Consider the following 21,833-nt stretch of genomic DNA (forward strand, 5'->3'; position numbering starts at 1 on the left):
GGTTCTATAGAAAGTATTTTACTCTAGACTCTAGCCCCCCCCACACCCCCTTTCTAATTTCCTTAATTTTGTGGCTAGAGTCAGAACTTTGTCATTAACTCACTCATATAAACAGCAACTGTATTCTTTAAAAGTATTTATCTGAACATGGTTGTAAAAGTTATGAATTCTCACGTTGGCTAGTATCAAACTTTTCTGTCGCCGGGGTCTTCCTGTCTTGGAAGCTTGAAGGCACGGTGATGTGAGCTATCCGATTGGCCAGCAGAGTAGGGGCACCCGATTTAGCCACAAATCTCCCTGGTCTGCCGTGATCAAACAATTGGTGACCACTGGTTTAGAAACTGTGCCCTGGGTTTTGATCAACCACAGACCATGCCGATATGTTGTCACTAGCAAAACACAACCTGTAGCCTACATAATCATATCAACAGATGACAATTCAGCGAATGGAACAGTATAATTTTAGACCGTCCCCTCGACCATACCCGGGCGCGAACCAGGTACCCTCTGCACACATCAACAACTGACACCCACGAAGGATCGTTACACATCGCCCCGCGGCCCTTGCAGAGCAAGGGGAACCACTACTTCAAGGTCTCAGAGCAAGTGACGTCACCGATTGAAACGCTATAAGCTAGCCGTTTCACATCCGTTACACGAACACTATGATAAAAGAAACCTGCACCTGACTTTTTTTTAAAGTGCTGTGTAGCTAGCTGTATGCTAACGATGAGACATTTTTATCTCGTGCATCTCTTTAGTTTCGAAAATTGAGAACATCAAGAACTCAAAACAAAATGTATTCTAGACATTTACCACACGATGGAGCCCGTGCGGATTTTGGGTCCTGTCCAGACAGACGGTAGGGAACAAAGAAGATAGATGTTGCGCCGCTCCTGCGGATCCAGGTGGAGGAGCGAGACAGTTGCCATGACAACTTGTTCTGTTCCAGCCAGCCAGTCATTCGCGCACCATTGTTGTGTCCTGGTACCATGAAAACGTCTCTTTAGTAACTGAAGTCTACAAATCATTTCTGTTCTGTCAAGATCGGCCTTTAGCCATATCTATTTGAATATTTTCTTAAATGTTGATATTGTTTGAGCCCAGAATGGTCTAGACCTATTGCTCTGTATTGTTTATCCATATGCAAAAAAATGAAAAGGAAGGTTTGATGTGTCAGTCCAATGTCCTTGTGAGACACTTCTTCACTTCTTCACTTCACATAAGCCCCTAGTATGGTCCCTTTACATGTTTGTCTGGTATTGCAATAGTTCAATCTCTCTTCTTTCCTGGCTTCACACCATATAGCTATTTCCCTGGGACTTGAAAAAAAAAACAGGTTCACAAGTAGACATTTATTTTTAGTAGATTGCGTGACCTACTATATACATTAGACAATGTATTACATTTACTGTCACACCCATACAGATAATACTATATTTAAAATTAGGTTTGTCTCTGGCATGCATAAAAACAGCACAATGACAAACTAGGACTTGCAATTTATTTGTCAAACTGTACCAACAGACAGACAGACAGACAGACAGACAAGACAGACAGACAAGATACTGTACACATAAACCATAATGTTTATGCACTGCACACAAATGTGAAGAAAAGCTACTATTTTCCAGATCTGGGAAAAGCTTGTTTGCTGAGGTCCTCTTAGCTCTTGCTTGTCCCATAAACCCAGTGCATTAGAGAGGATCTGGTGCTTTTATGGTGCTGGGTAAACACAGTGATCACCTCACAAAAGATCACAGTGACAAACACACACACAAATAAGACTCTGCTTTTCTCACTCTATTACCTAAACTTGAAGAACATATCAGTAGTCACAAGTAATATTGCCATTTAAAGGTTGAGAAACAAAACTTGCCTAAACAGCAGGCTACACACAAGTGTATACAGTTCGTGGAGGGTTAATAGTGCGGAAACCATTAGCGGGTCAGTCTGTAAGCTACAGTAGAACCTGTCTAAGTTGGAATGTGGGGCTTTTAGGGAAGAACACTATTTTGAGCAGTACTGTGGTCTTCCGTTTCTACTTAGAGGTAAGGGCTTTAATTCCAGTTTTTCTCAGGAAAAGATAGCTCAGAGGTCCAAGTATTTACTCCGTTTTGCTCATTCAATGATGATGACAAAGGGGCCGAGGTTCACATTCAGAATAATTAACTTGAAGCCACATCGACCATTCCTCCTCTCAGCGGGACATCATTCGTACAAACTCTGTGAAAAGAGAGGATAAGACCTGTCAAATATTAGATGTTCAGTCTGTGTGTGTGTGTGTGTGTGTTAAAATATGTATAGGACATGCAGACTGTGTGAAAGTGGACAGTATCATATGTTACTGCACATGTCTATATTTGAGTCACAGTGATCAGTGGGGCCCCATAGTTGTCTGCAGCCGACAGACATATTGAATAATGTATCATAATGCATTTACCAGTTTAAGGATTGGGGTATAGGGATTGTGTTCTCGCTGTTATAAGGAAAACACAGGAGGAGACCACACTTTCCTTACATGGTTGAAACAGGCCGTTTGCAAATGTCAAAGATATTTGAAGCTTAGCCAGAAAGTGGATAAAACGAAAGAAATATCATGAAATTGAAGAGTAAGGAAGACCAGTTGACATAAAGCGTTTATGAAGCACTCCTGTCCCATTATCTGAAGACTAGCTTGCACACAGCATGAATAGCAAAATCTCTAGCTATTACAATATTGTCTGATTTTATTATTCTGTTGGTATAGATAAATAAACTCTGCATCAGCTTACCTTCAAAGTCAACATGCCCATCACCATTCAAGTCGATGTCCCTCAGGATATCTTCTAAGTCCTTGTGGCCAACCTACAGTCCAGTAACAAAGGAGGAATACGTCTGTGTAAAACAAAGGTTTTAGTAGTGATGCATACATCGATGAAGCTACTCAGACAGACTTGATTCTGTTACCTCACCTGTTGTCCCAGCAACTTCCTCATGGCTTCTCTCAGCTCAGATGTGCTTATTGCTCCATCACCATTGGTGTCAAACTTCAAGAGGAAAAAACAAATGATCACATTCATAATCCAGAGCATGAAATATTAGAGCGACAGGCAATAGAACTACTTTTCTCCGTAATCACCCTCTCCTCCCTCTCTCTGGCAATCCAGTTTCTCACCTCTTTGAAGGCATCTCTCAGTTCTTTTACACCAATCATATCTGCAGTTTCAGCGAGAAGTTTGGGGCCCATCAACTCCACAAAATCCTCAAAGTCAACATGACCTCCCACTTGCCAAAAAGAGAAGGAACAAGGGATAACAAGTTAGGGGAGGGAATTAGCAAACTATGGTGTCATGCACCTATACTGCAAATATCTAGACGAGGGCACACTTACAATTCATGTTGATCTGTTGGCTCAGTTCTATCAACTCCATTTCAGTAGGCATGTATCCCATGGTTCTCATACAGTTTCCCAGGTCTTTACAGCTGATGAAACCATCTTTGTCCTTATCAAACTCCTTAAAAGCATCCCGCAACTCTGCAGAAAGAACACAGAGAAAGATTACTCTCCTGTAATCTGAAAACTCATGCCACTACCAGAGACACAACTACAGAGAGACAAGCACAGGAACATTAATGAAAAACAACTTACCATCAATCTCCTCTGGCCTCAGGTCTCTGTCCTATTGGGGCAAAGAAGACAGTGTCAGTGTATTCAGAACTTCAAATAAAATTAAGTTATTAACAATTAATAAATAAAGATTATGATTAAGTTGTTTAGAGTTAACAATTGTCAAAGTCCATCATATTATATTCCTACACTATCTGATGTTAACAATCCCAGGAACATAGCGACTTCAAAAGGTGAATCTGCGGTCTGCGCCATGATAATCCTCTATCTATTCTGGTGGAACTCAAACAAGGGACAATAGCTATATAGTCACTGGAATGTTTTCAAACATCTTAATGACTCCCATTCAGACTGCTCCCAGCGTCATCAGAGACAGAGCACAACCGGGAAACGCATGTCTTTCAGTCTGAAAGGAATGTAGCTATGTTCTTTTTTTCAGCTCTTGCTTATAATGAAAGCAACCTTTAAAGGATATAGAGGACAGAGAGAGAGAGAGACATATCCCAGAACCCTTTGGGGTTAATCTGCAGGGAGAAGTGTAAACACAGTGGCCTGAAGAAATACATTTGGCTAAACATCAAACGGCCATCAGAATCCTAAATTAATCCAATAATGGAACAAACTGCAGGGGTTTCTTTTGACATCAGTCACAACACAAACATAGAATGTAAAAGAAAGAGGGTCGACCAAGGAGTACAGTAGCCCCAGGTAGGTAAGTCCCTGTTTGCGGTCTCAGCCACATATTTGTACTTTATCTGCCAAACACATCATGTCAGGTTACATTTAACACACACACACACACACACACACACACACACACACACACACACACACACACACACACACACACACACACACACACACACACACACACACACACACACACACACACACACACACAAAGTATACAAAGCATTAAGAACACCTGCTCTTTCCATGACATAGACTGACCAGGTGATTCCAGGTGAAAGCTATGATCCCATTTTGATGTCACTTGTTAAATCCACATCAATCAGTGTAGATGAAGCGGAGGATACAGGTTAAAGAAGGGTTTTTAAGCCTTGTGATAATACACGTAGATTGTGTATGTGTGCCATTCATACTGTGAATGGGCAACACAAAACATGTAAGTGCCTTTGAACGGGGTATGGTAGTAGGTGCCAGGCGTACAGGTTTGTGTCAAGAAACTTCAATGCTGCTGGGTTTTTCACGCTCAACAGTTTCCCATGTGTATCAAGAATGGTCCACCACCCAAAGGACATTCAGGCAACTTCACACAACTGTGGGATGCATTGGAGTCAATATGGGGTAGCATCCCTGTGGAACGCTTTCGACAGCTTGTAGAGTCCATGCCAGACAAATTGAGGCTGTTCTGAGGGCAAAAGGGGGTGCAACTTACAATTAGAAAGGTGTTCTTAATGTTTGGTATATTCAGTGCATATGTGTTTGTGTGTCCAGACTTACTTACAGCCTGCCTGATATCGGCCTGGCTCTTGAGCAGGAAGATGCAGGTGGGCCCCATAATGTTGTGAATGAGAGCACAGTTTTGTGCTAGGGTTATGAGCGGCTCCTGATAGGCCCCTCAAATGGGAAGGCCCCTTTCATCACAGGACTGCACCACCTCTGTACTGCCTCCTGTCTTCCTGGACCAGCTTTCCAGGGGGGCCAGGGGGGTTCGGGTATAGGGGGACAGAGACAGTGTTAGAGACGCGTAGTCAACAGCAGCTTCGGGACAGAATGAACTCAGAGGTAGAGTTGAGAGGGAGTAGTCAGTCAATTTGACGTGTATAGCGTCAGTGAGTCTCTAATTTCTCAAAAATCTACATGTCTTGTCAAATAAATCTGATAGAAAAAACACGCATCGTAAGGGCTGTAGTGCATAATATCCTTTCATATGAACAACCTGCTCAATGTGTTTAGGACCCTACCTTTGACCTGTTAATTATGTCATGCTGCAGTCATGTTGTAATACTTAGTCAGTAGCTTGTGCTGCTTGCTACTTTTTTATCAAATTTCCTTTATGCTAGTCTAGCAGGAATTATCGACAGCTTTCACACCCAAAAGCCCTCTCCTGTTTAATAAATTACTCCCATTCATCCTACTCCCACTTCCTAATTTATTAAAGTGATTTTTTTTTACATAAACCTTTCACACAGCAAACATGACTGATTGCAATAGTTATAGTAGATCTGCTAATGCTGCCAGCGGGATGGGGTCTGTTAGCAAGGCTGTTGGCACATCAGTGGAGACTTTTACAGTGCTTGTTATCAGTAACGTCACACTTGCTCTCAGTAAAATGTGTTCTAAATGTGAATGTTTTAGTGTGTGTGTGTTTGAGACAGAGAGAGGGAGAGAACAAGAGAGAGAGAGAGAGAGAGGGCGTAAAAGAGAGGGGTGGAGGGACTTTATATCCACATCAATAAAAAAGTGTGGACAACTTTCCATTCTTTCATCATAACAGTTTACTGGTCACATCATGTAGACTGACACTTGAGACCTACACACTGTCAAAACGACAGTAAGCACACACACATGGGGGAAGGTGAGAAAGACTAGTGGATGAAAGGCAGAGAATAGATGGAAGAGAAGATACTTTCAGTGAACTAGGACTGCACTCACACGTGTATTCCATTTAACTCTTAATCCTCTACTAGAACCTGGATCTGCTTCTAGAACCTGGATCTGCTACTAGAACCTGGAACTGTCCATCATTCTTCACTGATGCCCAAGACCGACCATTTGTGCCAAAGACTTCACTTGCAATTTCTTTCCTACGACAGAGCATGTTTCAAGAGGCAGGCCAAGTATAGGTATAAATAGTCATGGTAAGAGGCATTGTGAAAGTAGTAGATGTCCCCAAAAATGTTTTGCTGTCATGAGTGAAATATAATTGTAAAAACGTGGCCTGACATGAGTAGACAAACAGTATAAAAATACTCTTCATCGCTTTGTAAACTAATTTACACAGATGAAGAGCTCTACAGTCTACAAACTGTTATGAACTTTACTGTATATGTAATAGATCAATGACAAGTGACTTGTTCTTCTTCTAGTAATACAGTACCAGTCAAAAGTTTGGACACACCTACTCATTCAAGGGTTTTTCTTTATTTTTACTATTTTCTGCCAACCCCTCTTTTTATGCTACTGCTACTCTCTGTCCATCATATATGCATAGTCACTTAAACCATACCTACATGTACATACTACCTCAATAAGCCTGACTAACCATGTATGTATATAGCCTTGTTACTGTTATTTTCAAATGTCTTTTTACTGTTGTTTTATTTCTTTACTTTACTTCTTTACTTTACTACTTACCTACACACACACCTTTTTTTGTTGTATTTTTCCGCACTATTGGTTAGAGCCTGTAAGTAAACATTTCACTGTAAGGTCTACACCTGTTGTATTTGGCACACGTGACAAATAAACTTGATTTGAACTGATCTTCTGGGTCTCTGGGTCTTCCTTTCCTGTGGCGATTCTCATGAGAGCCAGTTTCATCATAAAGCTTGATGGTTTTTGCAACTGCACTTGAAGAAACTTCCAAAGTTCTTGAAATCTTCCCGATTGACTGACCTTCATGTCTTAAAGTAATGATGGGCTATTGTTTCTCTTTGCTTATTTGAGCTGTTCTTGACAAACTATGGACTTGAGCGGTGTTTGAATACCCATAATAACATACTGTATACAACATACTTAATGAGTATATACTACATACTATTATTTCATTTTAGTATACTGTAAAGGAACAGTATTGTTTCAGTTGAGCATACTAGCGATTCGCCTGTTAACCGGAAGTTGATGGTGTTGCTATGCAACCTCTTGCTAGCTTTTTTGCATAACAAATGACAAGCTAGACATTTTATGATGTCGAGTGTGTTCGTAAATTCAATCTGGAGTGCCAGAGAGCGCTCTGGGCATTCGTAAATTCAGAGCGTTGTCAGATTGTCCATTCGTAAATTCAGAGCGTTTTGCTCTGGCCGAGGAGTAGGGTTAGTGATCCGAGCATTCTGACCTAGCTAGCCCCAAATAGCAGCACTGTAGAAACTATTACACTCGACGGAACGACTTGATTAGTGTAGTGTCAACATCGCAGCCACTGCCAGCTAGCCTACTCCAGCAGTACTGTATCATTTCAATCATTTTAGTCAATAAGATTCTTGCTACGTAAGCTTAACTTTCTGAACATCCGAGACGTGTAGTCCACTTGTCATTCCAATCTCCTTTGCATTAGCGTAGCCTCTTCTGTAGCCTGTCAACTATGTGTCTATCTATCCCTGTTCTCTCCTCTCTGCACAGACCATACAAACGCTCCACACCGCGTGGCCGCGGCCACCCTAATCTGGTGGTCCCAGCGCGCACGACCCACGTGGAGTTCCAGGTCTCCGGTAGCCTCTGGAACTGCCGATCTGCGGCCAACAAGGCAGAGTTCATCTCAGCCTATGCCTCCCTCCAGTCCCTCGACTTCTTGGCACTGACGGAAACATGGATCACCACAGATAACACTGCTACTCCTACTGCTCTCTCTTCGTCCGCCCACGTGTTCTCGCACACCCCGAGAGCTTCTGGTCAGCGGGGTGGTGGCACCGGGATCCTCATCTCTCCCAAGTGGTCATTCTCTCTTTCTCCCCTTACCCATCTGTCTATCACCTCCTTTGAATTCCATGCTGTCACAGTTACCAGCCCTTTCAAGCTTAACATCCTTATCATTTATCGCCCTCCAGGTTCCCTCGGAGAGTTCATCAATGAGCTTGATGCCTTGATAAGCTCCTTTCCTGAGGACGGCTCACCTCTCACAGTCCTGGGCGACTTTAACCTCCCCACGTCTACCTTTGACTCATTCCTCTCTGCCTCCTTCTTTCCACTCCTCTCCTCTTTTGACCTCACCCTCTCACCTTCCCCCCTACTCACAAGGCAGGCAATACGCTCGACCTCATCTTTACTAGATGCTGTTCTTCCACTAACCTCATTGCAACTCCCCTCCAAGTCTCCGACCACTACCTTGTATCCTTTTCCCTCTCGCTCTCATCCAACACTTCCCACACTGCCCCTACTCGGATGGTATCGCGCCGTCCCAACCTTCGCTCTCTCTCCCCCGCTACTCTCTCCTCTTCCATCCTATCATCTCTTCCCTCTGCTCATACCTTCTCCAACCTATCTCCTGATTCTGCCTCCTCAACCCTCCTCTCTTCCCTTTCTGCATCCTTTGACTCTCTATGTCCCCTATCCTCCAGGCCGGCTCGGTCCTCCCCTCCCGCTCCGTGGCTCGATGACTCATTGCGAGCTCACAGAACAGAGCTCCGGGCAGCCGAGCGGAAATGGAGGAAAACTCGCCTCCCTGCGGACCTGGCATCCTTTCATTCCCTCCTCTCTACATTTTCCTCCTCTGTCTCTGCTGCTAAAGCCACTTTCTACCACTCTAAATTCCAAGCATCTGCCTCTAACCCTAGGAAGCTCTTTGCCACCTTCTCCTCCCTCCTGAATCCTCCTCCCCCCCCCCTCCTCCCTCTCTGCAGATGACTTCGTCAACCATTTTGAAAAGAAGGTCGACGACATCCGATCCTCGTTTGCTAAGTCAAACGACAACGCTGGTTCTGCTCACACTGCCCTACCCTGTGCTCTGACCTCTTTCTCCCCTCTCTCTCCAGATGAAATCTCGCTTCTTGTGACGGCCGGCCGCCCAACAACCTGCCCGCTTGACCCTATCCCTTCCTCTCTTCTCCAGACCATTTCCGGAGACCTTCTCCCTTACCTCACCTCGCTCATCAACTCATCCCTGACCGCTGGCTACGTCCCTTCCGTCTTCAAGAGAGCGAGAGTTGCACCCCTTCTGAAAAAACCTACACTCGATCCCTCCGATGTCAACAACTACAGACCAGTATCCCTTCTTTCTTTTCTCTCCAAAACTCTTGAACGTGCCGTCCTTGGCCAGCTCTCCCGCTATCTCTCTCAGAATGACCTTCTTGATCCAAATCAGTCAGGTTTCAAGACTAGTCATTCAACTGAGACTGCTCTTCTCTGTATCACGGAGGCGCTCCGCACTGCTAAAGCTAACTCCCTCTCCTCTGCTCTCATCCTTCTAGACCTATCGGCTGCCTTCGATACTGTGAACCATCAGATCCTCCTCTCCACCCTCTCCGAGTTGGGCATCTCCGGCGCGGCCCACGCTTGGATTGCGTCCTACCTGACAGGTCGCTCCTACCAGGTGGCGTGGCGAGAATCTGTCTCCTCACCACGCGCTCTCACCACTGGTGTCCCCCAGGGCTCTGTTCTAGGCCCTCTCCTATTTTCGCTATACACCAAGTCACTTGGCTCTGTCATAACCTCACATGGTCTCTCCTATCATTGCTATGCAGACGACAAACAATTAATCTTCTCCTTTCCCCCTTCTGATGACCAGGTGGTGAATCGCATCTCTGCATGTCTGGCAGACATATCAGTGTGGATGACGGATCACCACCTCAAGCTGAACCTCGGCAAGACGGAGCTGCTCTTCCTCCCGGGGAAGGACTGCCCGTTCCATGATCTCGCCATCACGGTTGACAACTCCATTGTGTCCTCCTCCCAGAGCGCTAAGAACCTTGGCGTGATCCTGGACAACACCCTGTCGTTCTCAACCAACATCATGGCGGTGGCCCGTTCCTGTAGGTTCATGCTCTACAACATCCGCAGAGTACAACCCTGCCTCACACAGGAAGCGGCGCAGGTCCTAATCCAGGCACTTGTCATCTCCCGTCTGGATTACTGCAACTCGCTGTTGGCTGGGCTCCCTGCCTGTGCCATTAAACCCCTACAACTCATCCAGAACGCTGCAGCCCGTCTGGTGTTCAACCTTCCCAAGTTCTCTCACGTCACCCCGCTCCTCCGCTCTCTCCACTGGCTTCCAGTTGAAGCTCGCATCCGCTACAAGACCATGGTGCTTGCCTACGGAGCTGTGAGGGGAACGGCACCGCAGTACCTCCAGGCTCTGATCAGGCCCTACACCCAAACAAGGGCACTGCGTTCATCCACCTCTGGCCTGCTCGCCTCCCTACCACTGAGGAAGTACAGTTCCCGCTCAGCCCAGTCAAAACTGTTCGCTGCTCTGGCCCCCCAATGGTGGAACAAACTCCCTCACGACGCCAGGACAGCAGAGTCAATCACCACCTTCCGGAGACACCTGAAACCCCACCTCTTCAAGGAATACCTAGGATAGGATAAGTAATCCTTCTCACCCCCCCTTAAATGATTTAGATGCACTATTGTAAGTGGCTGTTCCACTGGATGTCAGAAGGTGAATTCACCAATTTGTAAGTCGCTCTGGATAAGAGCGTCTGCTAAATGACTTAAATGTAAATGTAAATGTAACGGCAGTCAAGCACCCAAGCTAGCTACTTCCAGACACAAATGAGAGAGCACCTCACTCTGACCATTTTACTCACCCTAGCAGAGCTGGTTAGGCTGTTTTCATGTTATCCATATTGTTGGTGACTGCAACTGTGCTGCTGGATACAATTTAATTACTCTTTTTTTGGCAACTTTTACTGACACTGACTCTGGCACACTATGAAATCGGAGTTTGACCGTATGTTACGTAAGAAGTGCCAATCAAGCCATTCCAATTTGTGGGAGGTGCTTCAGGAAGCATATGGGGTGAAATCTCTTCAGATTACCTCAACAAATTGACAACTAGAATGCCAAAGGTCTGCAAGGCTGTAATTGCTGCAAATTGAGGATTATTTGATGAAAGAGAAGTTTGAAGGACACAATTATTAATTCAATTAAAAATCAATATTTATTGTTCCTGGTGTGTGGCTCAGTCGGTAGAGCATGGCTTTTGCATACGCCAAGCGTCGTAGTTCCGCACATGGGAACCGCAAGACATAGGGCCACCCATAGGGTTGTAAAAAAGTTAGTGGCCCCAGCCGACTTGTAAGTCGCTTTGGACAAAAGCGTCTGCTAAATGGGATATATTATTATTATATTAAGCTGCTCCCACAACAGCTCAATAGGGTTGACACCCGGTGACTGTGCTGGCCACTCCATTATAGACAGAATACCAGCTGACTGCTTCTTCCCTAAAAAGTTATTGCATAGTTTGGAGCTGTGCTCGGGTCATTGTCTTGTTGTAGGAGGAAATTGGCTCCAATTAAGTGCCATCCACTAGCTATGGCATGGCATGGCATTGCAAAATGGAGTGATAGCCTTCCTTCTTCATGATCCCTTTTACCCTGTACACATCTCCCACTTTACCACCACCAATGCACCCCCAGACCATCACATTGCCTCCACCATTCTTGATAGATGGCGTCAAGCACTCCTCCAGCATATTTTCATTTTTTCTGCGTCTCACAAATGTTCTTCTTTGTGATCCAAACACCTCAAACTTAGATTAGTCTGTCGAAGGAGTAAGAAGGAGTAAGGGAGGGAGGGGAGGGAGGGAGGGATGGTGGGAGGGAGGGAGGGAGAAGGAGTAAGAGGGAGGGAATAAGAGATGGAAAAGGGGGGGAAAGGGGAGGTTGATCCAACTTTCCCATGAAATGCACAAGCTGAAACAAATAATGCAGATAGAAGATGCTGATCCTTTACCCACATAGTCTCCTTCCGTCTCTCTCAAAACACATGACACATTCCATTACCTACACAAACATACAGGATTCTAATCAGCAGGAAGGTTGTGCAGAGATATTTAGGGGGCAGCAGGTGTTTAAAAAAAGGCACATCTGTCTAAAAGCGGCAGGATAACGTTTTCTGGCACATATAAAGAATGCAAGCTTGACTAAACAACATCAACAATGTTAAGCAAATATATAACAAAATGAGGATAATGTGCAGGGAAATTAGCAAAAGTATTTGTAACAATGTTTTTACCCTGCGTTAGGTGCAGGTTTAGGTGGGACTAATAGTAATTCATGGTTTAATTAATGGATTATTATATACTGCTGTGGCATTGAGTCTTTTTAATTCCACTTTCTCTCAACTGCCAAGCCATGAAAATGATCCCTGACTGTTACAGTACTGATGAATAAAGTAGTAGACCGCTACACCTCAATAATTGTGTCTTTCAGGCGTATCAGAGGGGGCAATTTGCACTACGGTTGGTTGCACTGCCATTGATATCACAGTTATCACTGTGAGACAAATACAACATGCCCAACTCATTTATTGTGCCATTTCCTTAAATTGTTCATCAATAGGCTATAAATGTGAAACCAGCTAAATATGCAGCTACTTTGGGAGACAGGCAATGAGAATTGGCTGACACGTTGGATGACAGTGAAACACGCAGATGGTGTAAGTTATTTGTACAAAATCTCTGATATAACCTTCCTCCCTCACTCTCTCTCTCAGGTGATGATTAATCTTGGTAGAAGCCTATTTAGCTAATGTAGCACTCTTTCTCAGAGTCATGGTGAACTTCAGAACACATCACACATGATCAGAGCCATTCTTTGGTTTGCTTGCATCATGTTAGCATCATGCAAATGTGTACGCATACACACCCACATGTAAACAGTACACATCAAACTCTGTTCAATTTCACAGCTGGTTTTAAGCTCTAGATGGAACTGACTGTGTGCCTGTAATTGTGCCTGTAAATAATTAATTGTAAATGTACAGGTACACCGGAGATGAATACATTTTTCTGCTCAACTGTCACCTAGCTCTCTATCTCCTTCCCTCTATTTTCCCCATCATCCCTCTATCCTTCACTCTCTTCCCCCCTCCCAACTTCACCACTCTGTAGACAATGACAAGGTCACACTGACCTAACGGATACAGAGCCAAATGAACAGAGAACGTCATGGAAGGGGAGGGAGAGAAAACCATGGAGGGGTGGGGAGAACATTGGAGCATTGGATTCATTTTGGAACATTCTGTTATACCGGTAGTCTGTAAGAAAAAAAACAACTGGGTAGAATGAGATGGCTGCTTTATTTGTCTCAGAAACATTGTGTCTTATAACACATGCTACATTGGGATCTAATAGAAGATGTGTTACGCTTCTCCCTGTGTCTCACCACCTCTCAATTAACGTGTCATAAAGAGCTGATTCATATTGCGCTTATGTTTCACTGGCACACACTTCCTGACTGACTCACAGATGACAGGGAAAACACACGAGAGAAAAAACAAATATGGAAATAGATTGACTGCTGAGCTGAGGGTTGTCACAAAGACCCACTGACTTCATTGTTAGAAGCACCAAAGCTTCAGTTTGCAAACGCTCAGCATAAACACAAAAGGAAACTAATTAAACATTGAGAACACATAATATACTCCACCTAATCTGCAGGACACTTATTGAATAGATTATAACCAAAGTATGAGGCATAGCATATCACAACACACCATCACCATACAAGTCAAGAGTGATCCACAAAGTCAAGAGCCCATTCCATGATGTCGCACACTCCCAATGACAGACCAATACCAACTTCCTCTTTATGAACACTAAGTACCCCAGTCTGCAGAAGGGTCAGCACCAGCACATTACTATGATTACAGAGCAGGGACACAAATCATTCACGAATATAGGAATGTTTTCTGATCTAATCATGTTTAATTTTGAGCAATACTAATACATTATCAGTGTCCTCTAGCGTAAAGTGTCATTATAATGCCTGAATGTACAGTGCCTTGCGAAAGTATTCGCCCCCCTTGAACTTTGCGACCTTTTGCCACATTTCAGGCTTCAAACATAAAGATATAAAACTGTATTGTTTTGTGAAGAATCAACAACAAGTGGGACACAATCATGAAGTGGAACGACATTTATTGGATATTTCAAACTTTTTTAACAAATCAAAAACTGAAAAATTGAGCGTGCAAAATTATTCAGCCCCCTTAAGTTAATACTTTGTAGCGCCACCTTTTGCTGCGATTACAGCTGTAAGTCGCTTGGGGTATGTCTCTATCAGTTTTACACATCGAGAGACTGACATTTTTTCCCATTCCTCCTTGCAAAACAGCTCGAGCTCATTGAGGTTGGATGGAGAGCATTTGTGAACAGCAGTTTTCAGTTCTTTCCACAGATTCTCGATTGGATTCAGGTCTGGACTTTGACTTGGCCATTCTAACACCTGGATATGTTTATTTTTGAACCATTCCATTGTAGATTTTGCTTTATGTTTTGGATCATTGTCTTGTTGGAAGACAAATCTCCGTCCCAGTCTCAGGTCTTTTGCAGACTCCATCAGGTTTTCTTCCAGAATGGTCCTGTATTTGGCTCCGTCCATCTTCCCATCAATTTTAACCATCATCCCTGTCCCTGCTGAAGAAAAGCAGGCCCAAACCATGATGCTGCCACCACCATGTTTGACAGTGGGGATGGTGTGTTGTGGTTGATGAGCTGTGTTGCTTTTACGCCAAACATAACGTTTTGCATTGTTGCCAAAAAGTTCAATTTTGGTTTCATCTGACCAGAGCACCTTCTTCCACATGTTTGGTGTGTCTCCCAGGTGGCTTGTGGCAAACTTTAAACAACACTTTTTATGGATATTTTTAAGAAATGGCTTTCTTCTTGCCACTCTTCCATAAAGGCCAGATTTGTGCAATACACGACTGATTGTTGTCCTATGGACAGAGTCTCCCACCTCAGCTGTAGATCTCTGCAGTTCATCCAGAGTGATCATGGGCCTCTTGGCTGCATCTCTGATCAGTCTTCTCCTTGTATGAGCTGAAAGTTTAGAGGGACGGCCAGGTCTTGGTAGATTTGCAGTGGTCTGATACTCCTTCCATTTCAATATTATCGCTTGCACAGTGCTCCTTGGGATGTTTAAAGCTTGGGAAATCTTTTTGTATCCAAATCCGGCTTTAAACTTCTTCACAACAGTATCTCGGACTTGCCTGGTGTGTTCCTTGTTCTTCATGATGCTCTCTGCGTTTTTAACGGACCTCTGAGACTATCACAGTGCAGGTGCATTTATACGGAGACTTGATTACACACAGGTGGATTGTATTTATCATCACTAGTCATTTAGGTCAACATTGGATCATTCAGAGATCCTCACTGAACTTCTGGAGAGAGTTTGCTGCACTGAAAGTAAAGGGGCTGAATAATTTTGCACGCCCAATTTTTCAGTTTTTGATTTGTTAAAAAAGTTTGAAATATCCAATAAATGTCGTTCCACTTCATGATTGTGTTCCACTTGTTGTTGATTCTTCACAAAAAATACAGTTTTATATCTTTATGTTTGAAGCCTGAAATGTGGCAAAAGGTCGCAAAGTTCAAGGGGGCCGAATACTTTCGCAAGGCACTGTAGTTACTACTAGAGGTCGACCATGTCACATTCGTTATAAGGATCGGACCAAAGCGCAGCGTGGTATGCGTACATTCTTATTTATTTAAAGAATGAAACACTGAACAAACTAACAAAATAACAAAACGAAATGTGAAGCTATACAAATGAGTGCTGATAGGCAACTACACATAGACAAGATCCCACAAACACCAAAGGGAAATGGCTACCTAAATATGATCCCCAATCAGAGACAACGATTGGGGATCAGGCTGCCTCTGATTGGGAACCATATCAGGCCACCATAGACATACAAATCACCTAGACCTACAAAAACCCTACACATACAAAAAACCCTAGACAATACAAAAATGAGCGTACCCACCCTAGTCACGCCCTGACCTAACCAAAATATAAAGAAAACAGATATCTACGGTCAGGGTGTGACAGACCAATTATGATTTTTCAACGCCGATACTGATACTGATTATTGGAGGACCAAAAAAAGCTGATACCGATTAAAATCGGCCAATTTTATTTATTTATTTGTAATAATGACAATTACAACAATACTGAATGAACACGTATTTTAACTTAATATAATATATGAATAAAATAAATTTAGCCTCAAATAAATAATCAAACATGTTCAATTTGGTTTAAATAATGCAAAAACAAAGTGTTGGAGAAGAAAGTAAAAGTGCAATATGTGCCATGTAAGAAAGCTAACGTTTAAGTTCCTTGCTCAGAACATGAGAACATACCAAGCTGGTTCCTTTTAACATGAGTCTTCAATATTCCCAGGTAAGAAGGTTTAGGTTGTAGTTATTATAGGAATTATAGGACTATTTCTCTCTATACAATTTGTATTTCATATACCTTTGACTATTGGATGTTCTTATAGGCACTTTAGTATTGCCAGTGTAACAGTATAGCTTCCGTTCCTCTACTCGCTCCTACCTGGGCTCAAACCAGGAACACATCGACAACAGCCACCCTCGAAGCAGCGTTACCCATGCAGAGCAAGGGGAACGACTACTCCAAGTCTCAGAGTGAGTGACGTTTGAAACGCTATTAGCGCACACCCCGCTAACTAGCTAGCCATTTCACATTGGTTACACCAGCCTAATCTCTGGAGTTGATAGGCTTGAAGTCATAAACAGCACAATGCTTGAAGCACAGCGACGAGCTGCTGGCAAAACGCACAAAAGTGCTGTTTGAATGAATGCTTACGAGCCTACTGGGGTCTACCATCGCTCAGTCAGACTGCTCTATCAAATCATAGACTTAATTATAACATAATAACACACAGAAATACGAGCCTTAGGTCATTAATATGGTTGAATCCGGAAACTATCATCTTGAAATCAAAATGTTTATTCTTTCAGTGAAATACGGAACCGTTATGTATTTTATCTAACAGGTGGCATCCATAAGTCTAAATATTCCTGTTTACATTGCACAACCTTCAATGTTATGTCATAATTACGTAAAATTCTGGCAAATTAGTTCGCAACGAGCCAGACGGCCCAAACTGTTGCATATACCCTGACTCTGCGTGCAATGAATGCAAGAGAAATTACACAATTTCTCCTGGTTAATATTGCCTGCTAACCTGGATTTATTTGTGCTAAATATGCAGGTTTAAAAATATATACTTCTGTGTATTGATTTTAAGAAAGGCATTGATGTTTATGGTTAGGTACAGTCGTGCAACGATTGTGCTTTTTTCGCAAATGCGCTTTTGTTAAATCATCCCCTGTTTGGCGAAGTTGGCTGTCTTTGTTAGGAAGAAATAGTCTTCACACAGTTTGCAATGAGCTTGGCGGCCCAAACTGCTGCATATACCCTGACTCTGTTGCAGGAGAAGTGACACCATTTTTGCTAGTTAAAATAAATTCATGTTAGCAGGCAATATTAACTAAATATGCAGGTTTAAAATATATATACTTGTGTATTGATTTTAAGAAAGGCATTGATGTTTATGGTTAGGTACACGTTGGAGCAACGACAGTCCTTTTTTGCGAATGCCACCGCATCGATTATATGCAACGCAGGACACGCTAGATAAACTAGTAATATCATCAACCATGTTTAGTTAACTAGTGATTATGATTGATTGATTGTTTTTTATAAGATACGTTTAATGATAGCTAGCAACTTACCTTGGATTCTTACTGCATTTGCGTAACAGGCAGGCTCCTCGTGGAGTGCAATGTAATCAGGTAGTTAGAGCGTTGGACTAGTTAACCGTAAGGTTGCCAGATTGAATCCAAAAACTGACAAGGTATAAAACTGTCGTTCTGCCCCTGAACAAGGCAGTTCACCCATCGTTCCTTGAAAATAAGAATGTGTTCTTAACTGACATGCCTCGTTAAATAAAGGTGTAAAAAAATACAGATTTTCGATTGTTATGTAAACTTGAAATCGGCCCTAATTAAGTGGCCATTACGGTTAACCGGTCGACCTCTAGTTACTACTGTATTCCATGTGGCTTATAAGCATCAACGGTAGTTGACATATTTTGACATTTACACAACCATCCTAAAACAATTGCTTGAGCTAAAGATAGGCATATCTAAACACCAGTAAATCGACTATGTGACGGCCTATGTCACTATGGAGATTAAGCTCTGTGCATGAATAATAATTGGCTATTTAATTCTGGGCAATAATTTGAATATCTATAAACACATCAAGCACATGTTTGGAAAACATGTTCGGAGCGCAGTGACATCTGTGAGGAACATCTAACATCCTTTCATCGTGACGAGATACTTCAAAGTGACTAGGCTACCTTCAACGTAACTAGGCTACCTTCAAACAGCAAAATACAAAAAAGATAGTTATATATTTTTAAATCAATGTATTTATGAATATGCAAATCACATTGATTTCAGTGTCATTCAAATGGGCACTTCTGAAGCGTTCTACTCTGTATCTCTCTCTCTCCTCTGCCTCTCTCATTCCAATGTGTAGGCCTACTAATATACATCCATGCTGAGAAACCATCAATCGAGACATGGCTTTATATGGCAATGTGTGTAGCTGTGAATATTACAGAGGCAGAGAAATCTGGAACATAAGGCTAAATCACCTGTGACATCATGGTACATGTGAGGATAACAATTTGTGCACCAAATGTGACCATTACATTTCTGGATAATTTTATGTGAAATGTACAATGAGGACAGCCTATATGGTTCATTTTCACAGTTCATTAACATAGGAGCTCTAATAAGAAGACTCATTGAAGCCCTCTGTGCTTCCAGAGACAAGCTCATCCATTAATAATGTCATTGATTTACTGGGCTCAGTGAGCCAGGCATATTCAATGGCTGTACGATTCCACTACAAGACAATAATGTGACCCTCAAATACTATAGTTTTCATGCACTATCAATTACATTCAGACTACTACCACTAGCTGAGATCAATACTCTGATAATGGTAGGCTTTCTCCCTCTTAAGAAATAGCCTACATTACTAGGCTAAATAGGCCTTATTGATTATGAAACTATTTGAAGAAGCTTAGCCTATAATTTGTGATTGCAAGTGAATTATTTTTCATAATTAAGGAATTATTTTAATTAACAATTTAATGTGTATTGTGTTTTAGGCAAGGGTCTTACCTGTCCAAAAACCGAGTTAAGAATTGGCCGCAAAAAGTCAGATTCACAAGATGCTGCGCTGGACCTTCGAGAGCGGTGAGAGGATCGGCTGGATACGGGGATAGGCGAGGAGGAAGCTGGAGACGGGATGCTGGCATCCACGCTAGCAGACGAACTGGCCCTTGTATGGTCCCTCGATTCAAACAAGAGCGCGGTGTCGTCTTTGCAGTCTGAGTGGGGCTGCATGCCTATTCTGTGGTCTAAACGGGTAGGGTGAGTGTGGCTGTGGTGTTGTGCAGCTGGCTGGTCGTCCCGGGTCGTTTTCCGGTGGTGTCGGTGATGCTTGGATGACTTGCAGCGTTCTCTCACACCTCGAACCACACCATGTTGCTCAGATGGGTCATCCTGGGAGTGGGCGGCGGGAACGTTGCCATGTGGGGCGTGGGGCTGGCTCTTACTGGCTCGGGTCGTCGCCCTATTCCGGGTACCGAGGAGCGAGGGGTGGCACAGGGGTCTCCTTGCAGTAACGTCGCACTCTGCCGACCAGAAAGACTCATCTGCGGCATTGCTGCTCACTTGACTTGCAGCTGGACGGTGGTGATGATGATGATGATTTCGGTCTTTTCCTGTCGTACGTTCAGGGAAGTGTGTCGATCTTCCGCTTGCCGAGGAAGATTTCAGCAATGAGGTCTTGGATTCGGATTTGGGAAAAGAGGAGCTCATGATTGTCTTGCTTCTAGTCTCGTTTCATCCGGTTAACCTACTCATTGCCGTTTAGTTACCCATCAAATATGTCATTTTCTCATATTGTCGGCCCTCGTAAGGTAACAACAACACCATAGCTGCCTTCAAAAGCTATCCTTAAAAGTTGCATTTTACCACCTGATTGCTATGTGGCCCGGCCGCTGATGCAGGGCGCGCGCAGACGCGAAACCAAAATCATAACGATGAGGGAGAGCACGATGTTCACGTCGCGTCATCCTGTCACAAATGTGAACGTCCCTGGAACCCTGAAATTACCGTGCGTGTTCTGTTGTGGGAGGACCAAACACCGTGCTCATAAATGATTGCGGTAGGCTATGCTGTCTTCAATTGGAATGGGTCATAATTCTGCAGTAAATGTCAATGCCCATCTCTCGGTTGCCAGCTATGGTAGGTTACATCTCTATTGATTTAAACAGAGAGGGCAAAACTCCAAAATGAATGCAGATAATAAGTATGGATATGGAAACCCATTTCCTTCACCATTTTTTGAAAGTTCCAAGGCAGTAGTTTTTATCTCAATTAATCAAATATTTTTGGGATAACAATTAAGTACCTTACTGTAATTGTTTACAATTAAAATGGTCAAAAATAAACAAAAATAGCGTCTTAGCAAAGAGCAATTTCTGGAAGGGGTCTGAGTGGGGAGGGGAAAACTGAAAACTAGCTGTTATTGGCAGAGAGATTTGGAACTCTCTTTCTTATTGGTCTGTTAATTTACCACCTGGTGATGTCAACAGGCAGGCCAAAACTCGATCCCACCAAAACAGGGAGAAATTTCAGGTGGTCTTTTCAAACAGCTCTTACACTAAAAGGTCATTATCGTAATTCTCACAATTTCACATATTATTCCAACCTCATAGTGTGGTATAAAGCACAAGACGATCACGTTTTTTGACTGCAATGGGCCTTTAAATGTCAATACTATCTAAAAGTTGGGATAGTAGCCTATGTAAACATTGAGATACCCAAGTAACATTTTTTAGATACTAACCTACCTCAAAATGTTGAGATAGTAGATCATAGAGGATATGTTTCTTAATTTGTAGTGGCGTTTTCCATCTATCCACGTTGACATTGCAGAGATCAGCACAGTGGGACCGCTATCAAATGTGTGGTGAGCTGGCATTTTCCCCAGCAGTTTTGATTTGATTTAATAAAACATATTGACACAAAGCCATTAAATATGGACAAAGTAATGTTGTTTAGACTGATTTGCCTCATGATTTGTCAAATCGTGTACAATTAATCTGTGCTTCAGTCTGATCAACTGTAGCCTACTGATAACAACCACAGTTGCAGGTAGCCTAGAGCAGGGTTTCCCAAACTCGGTCCTGCCCCCCCCCTGGGTGCACGTTTGGTTTTAACAAACTGAAGCAACCTTGTAATTGTTCATATGAATTCTGAGCATGCGTGGCGATTTTCCTTTACACAGCCAAAGAGACAACTGCATTTGTACAATAGAACCAACAGGGCTAAGCTTGCTTTATGCAGGGTTGCATCACATAGGCCTTTAATTCTGTAATTGAAAAGTTACTCACACAGTATTTAATCACTAATGTTGATTGATTAATTCCAGTCAATCATTTTGTATTGAAAAGTACTAGGTAACCTAGCCACCCG

The 21,833-nt window shown here is 43.0% G+C and overlaps 1 protein-coding gene across 3 annotated transcripts; it reads right to left on the bottom strand.

The window, feature by feature from the left end:
• Nucleotides 1-1,556: 1,556 nt before the first annotated feature.
• On the bottom strand, nucleotides 1,557-20,417 carry LOC135540196 (calcium-binding protein 1-like). 3 transcript variants are annotated; one of them, XM_064966670.1, is made up of 7 exons: nucleotides 19,470-20,417; nucleotides 3,632-3,662; nucleotides 3,374-3,517; nucleotides 3,158-3,267; nucleotides 2,955-3,029; nucleotides 2,775-2,847; nucleotides 1,557-2,226 (listed from the first exon to the last, which is right to left on the bottom strand). In XM_064966670.1, the coding sequence occupies exons 1-7, from the start codon at nucleotides 20,169-20,171 to the stop codon at nucleotides 2,201-2,203; spliced, it is 1,161 nt and encodes a 386-aa protein (XP_064822742.1). In that variant the 5' UTR covers nucleotides 20,172-20,417; the 3' UTR covers nucleotides 1,557-2,200. The 3 variants fall into 3 exon arrangements, with proteins under 3 accessions (XP_064822742.1, XP_064822760.1, XP_064822752.1); XM_064966688.1 differs by lacking the exon at nucleotides 19,470-20,417 and adding an exon at nucleotides 5,079-5,169; XM_064966680.1 differs by lacking the exon at nucleotides 19,470-20,417 and adding an exon at nucleotides 3,800-4,048.
• Between the last annotated feature and the right edge of the window lie 1,416 nt (nucleotides 20,418-21,833).

The sequence above is a fragment of the Oncorhynchus masou genome, chromosome 1 (genome assembly GCF_036934945.1).
Source record: "Oncorhynchus masou masou isolate Uvic2021 chromosome 1, UVic_Omas_1.1, whole genome shotgun sequence".
Classification (NCBI taxonomy): Eukaryota; Metazoa; Chordata; class Actinopteri; order Salmoniformes; family Salmonidae; genus Oncorhynchus; species Oncorhynchus masou.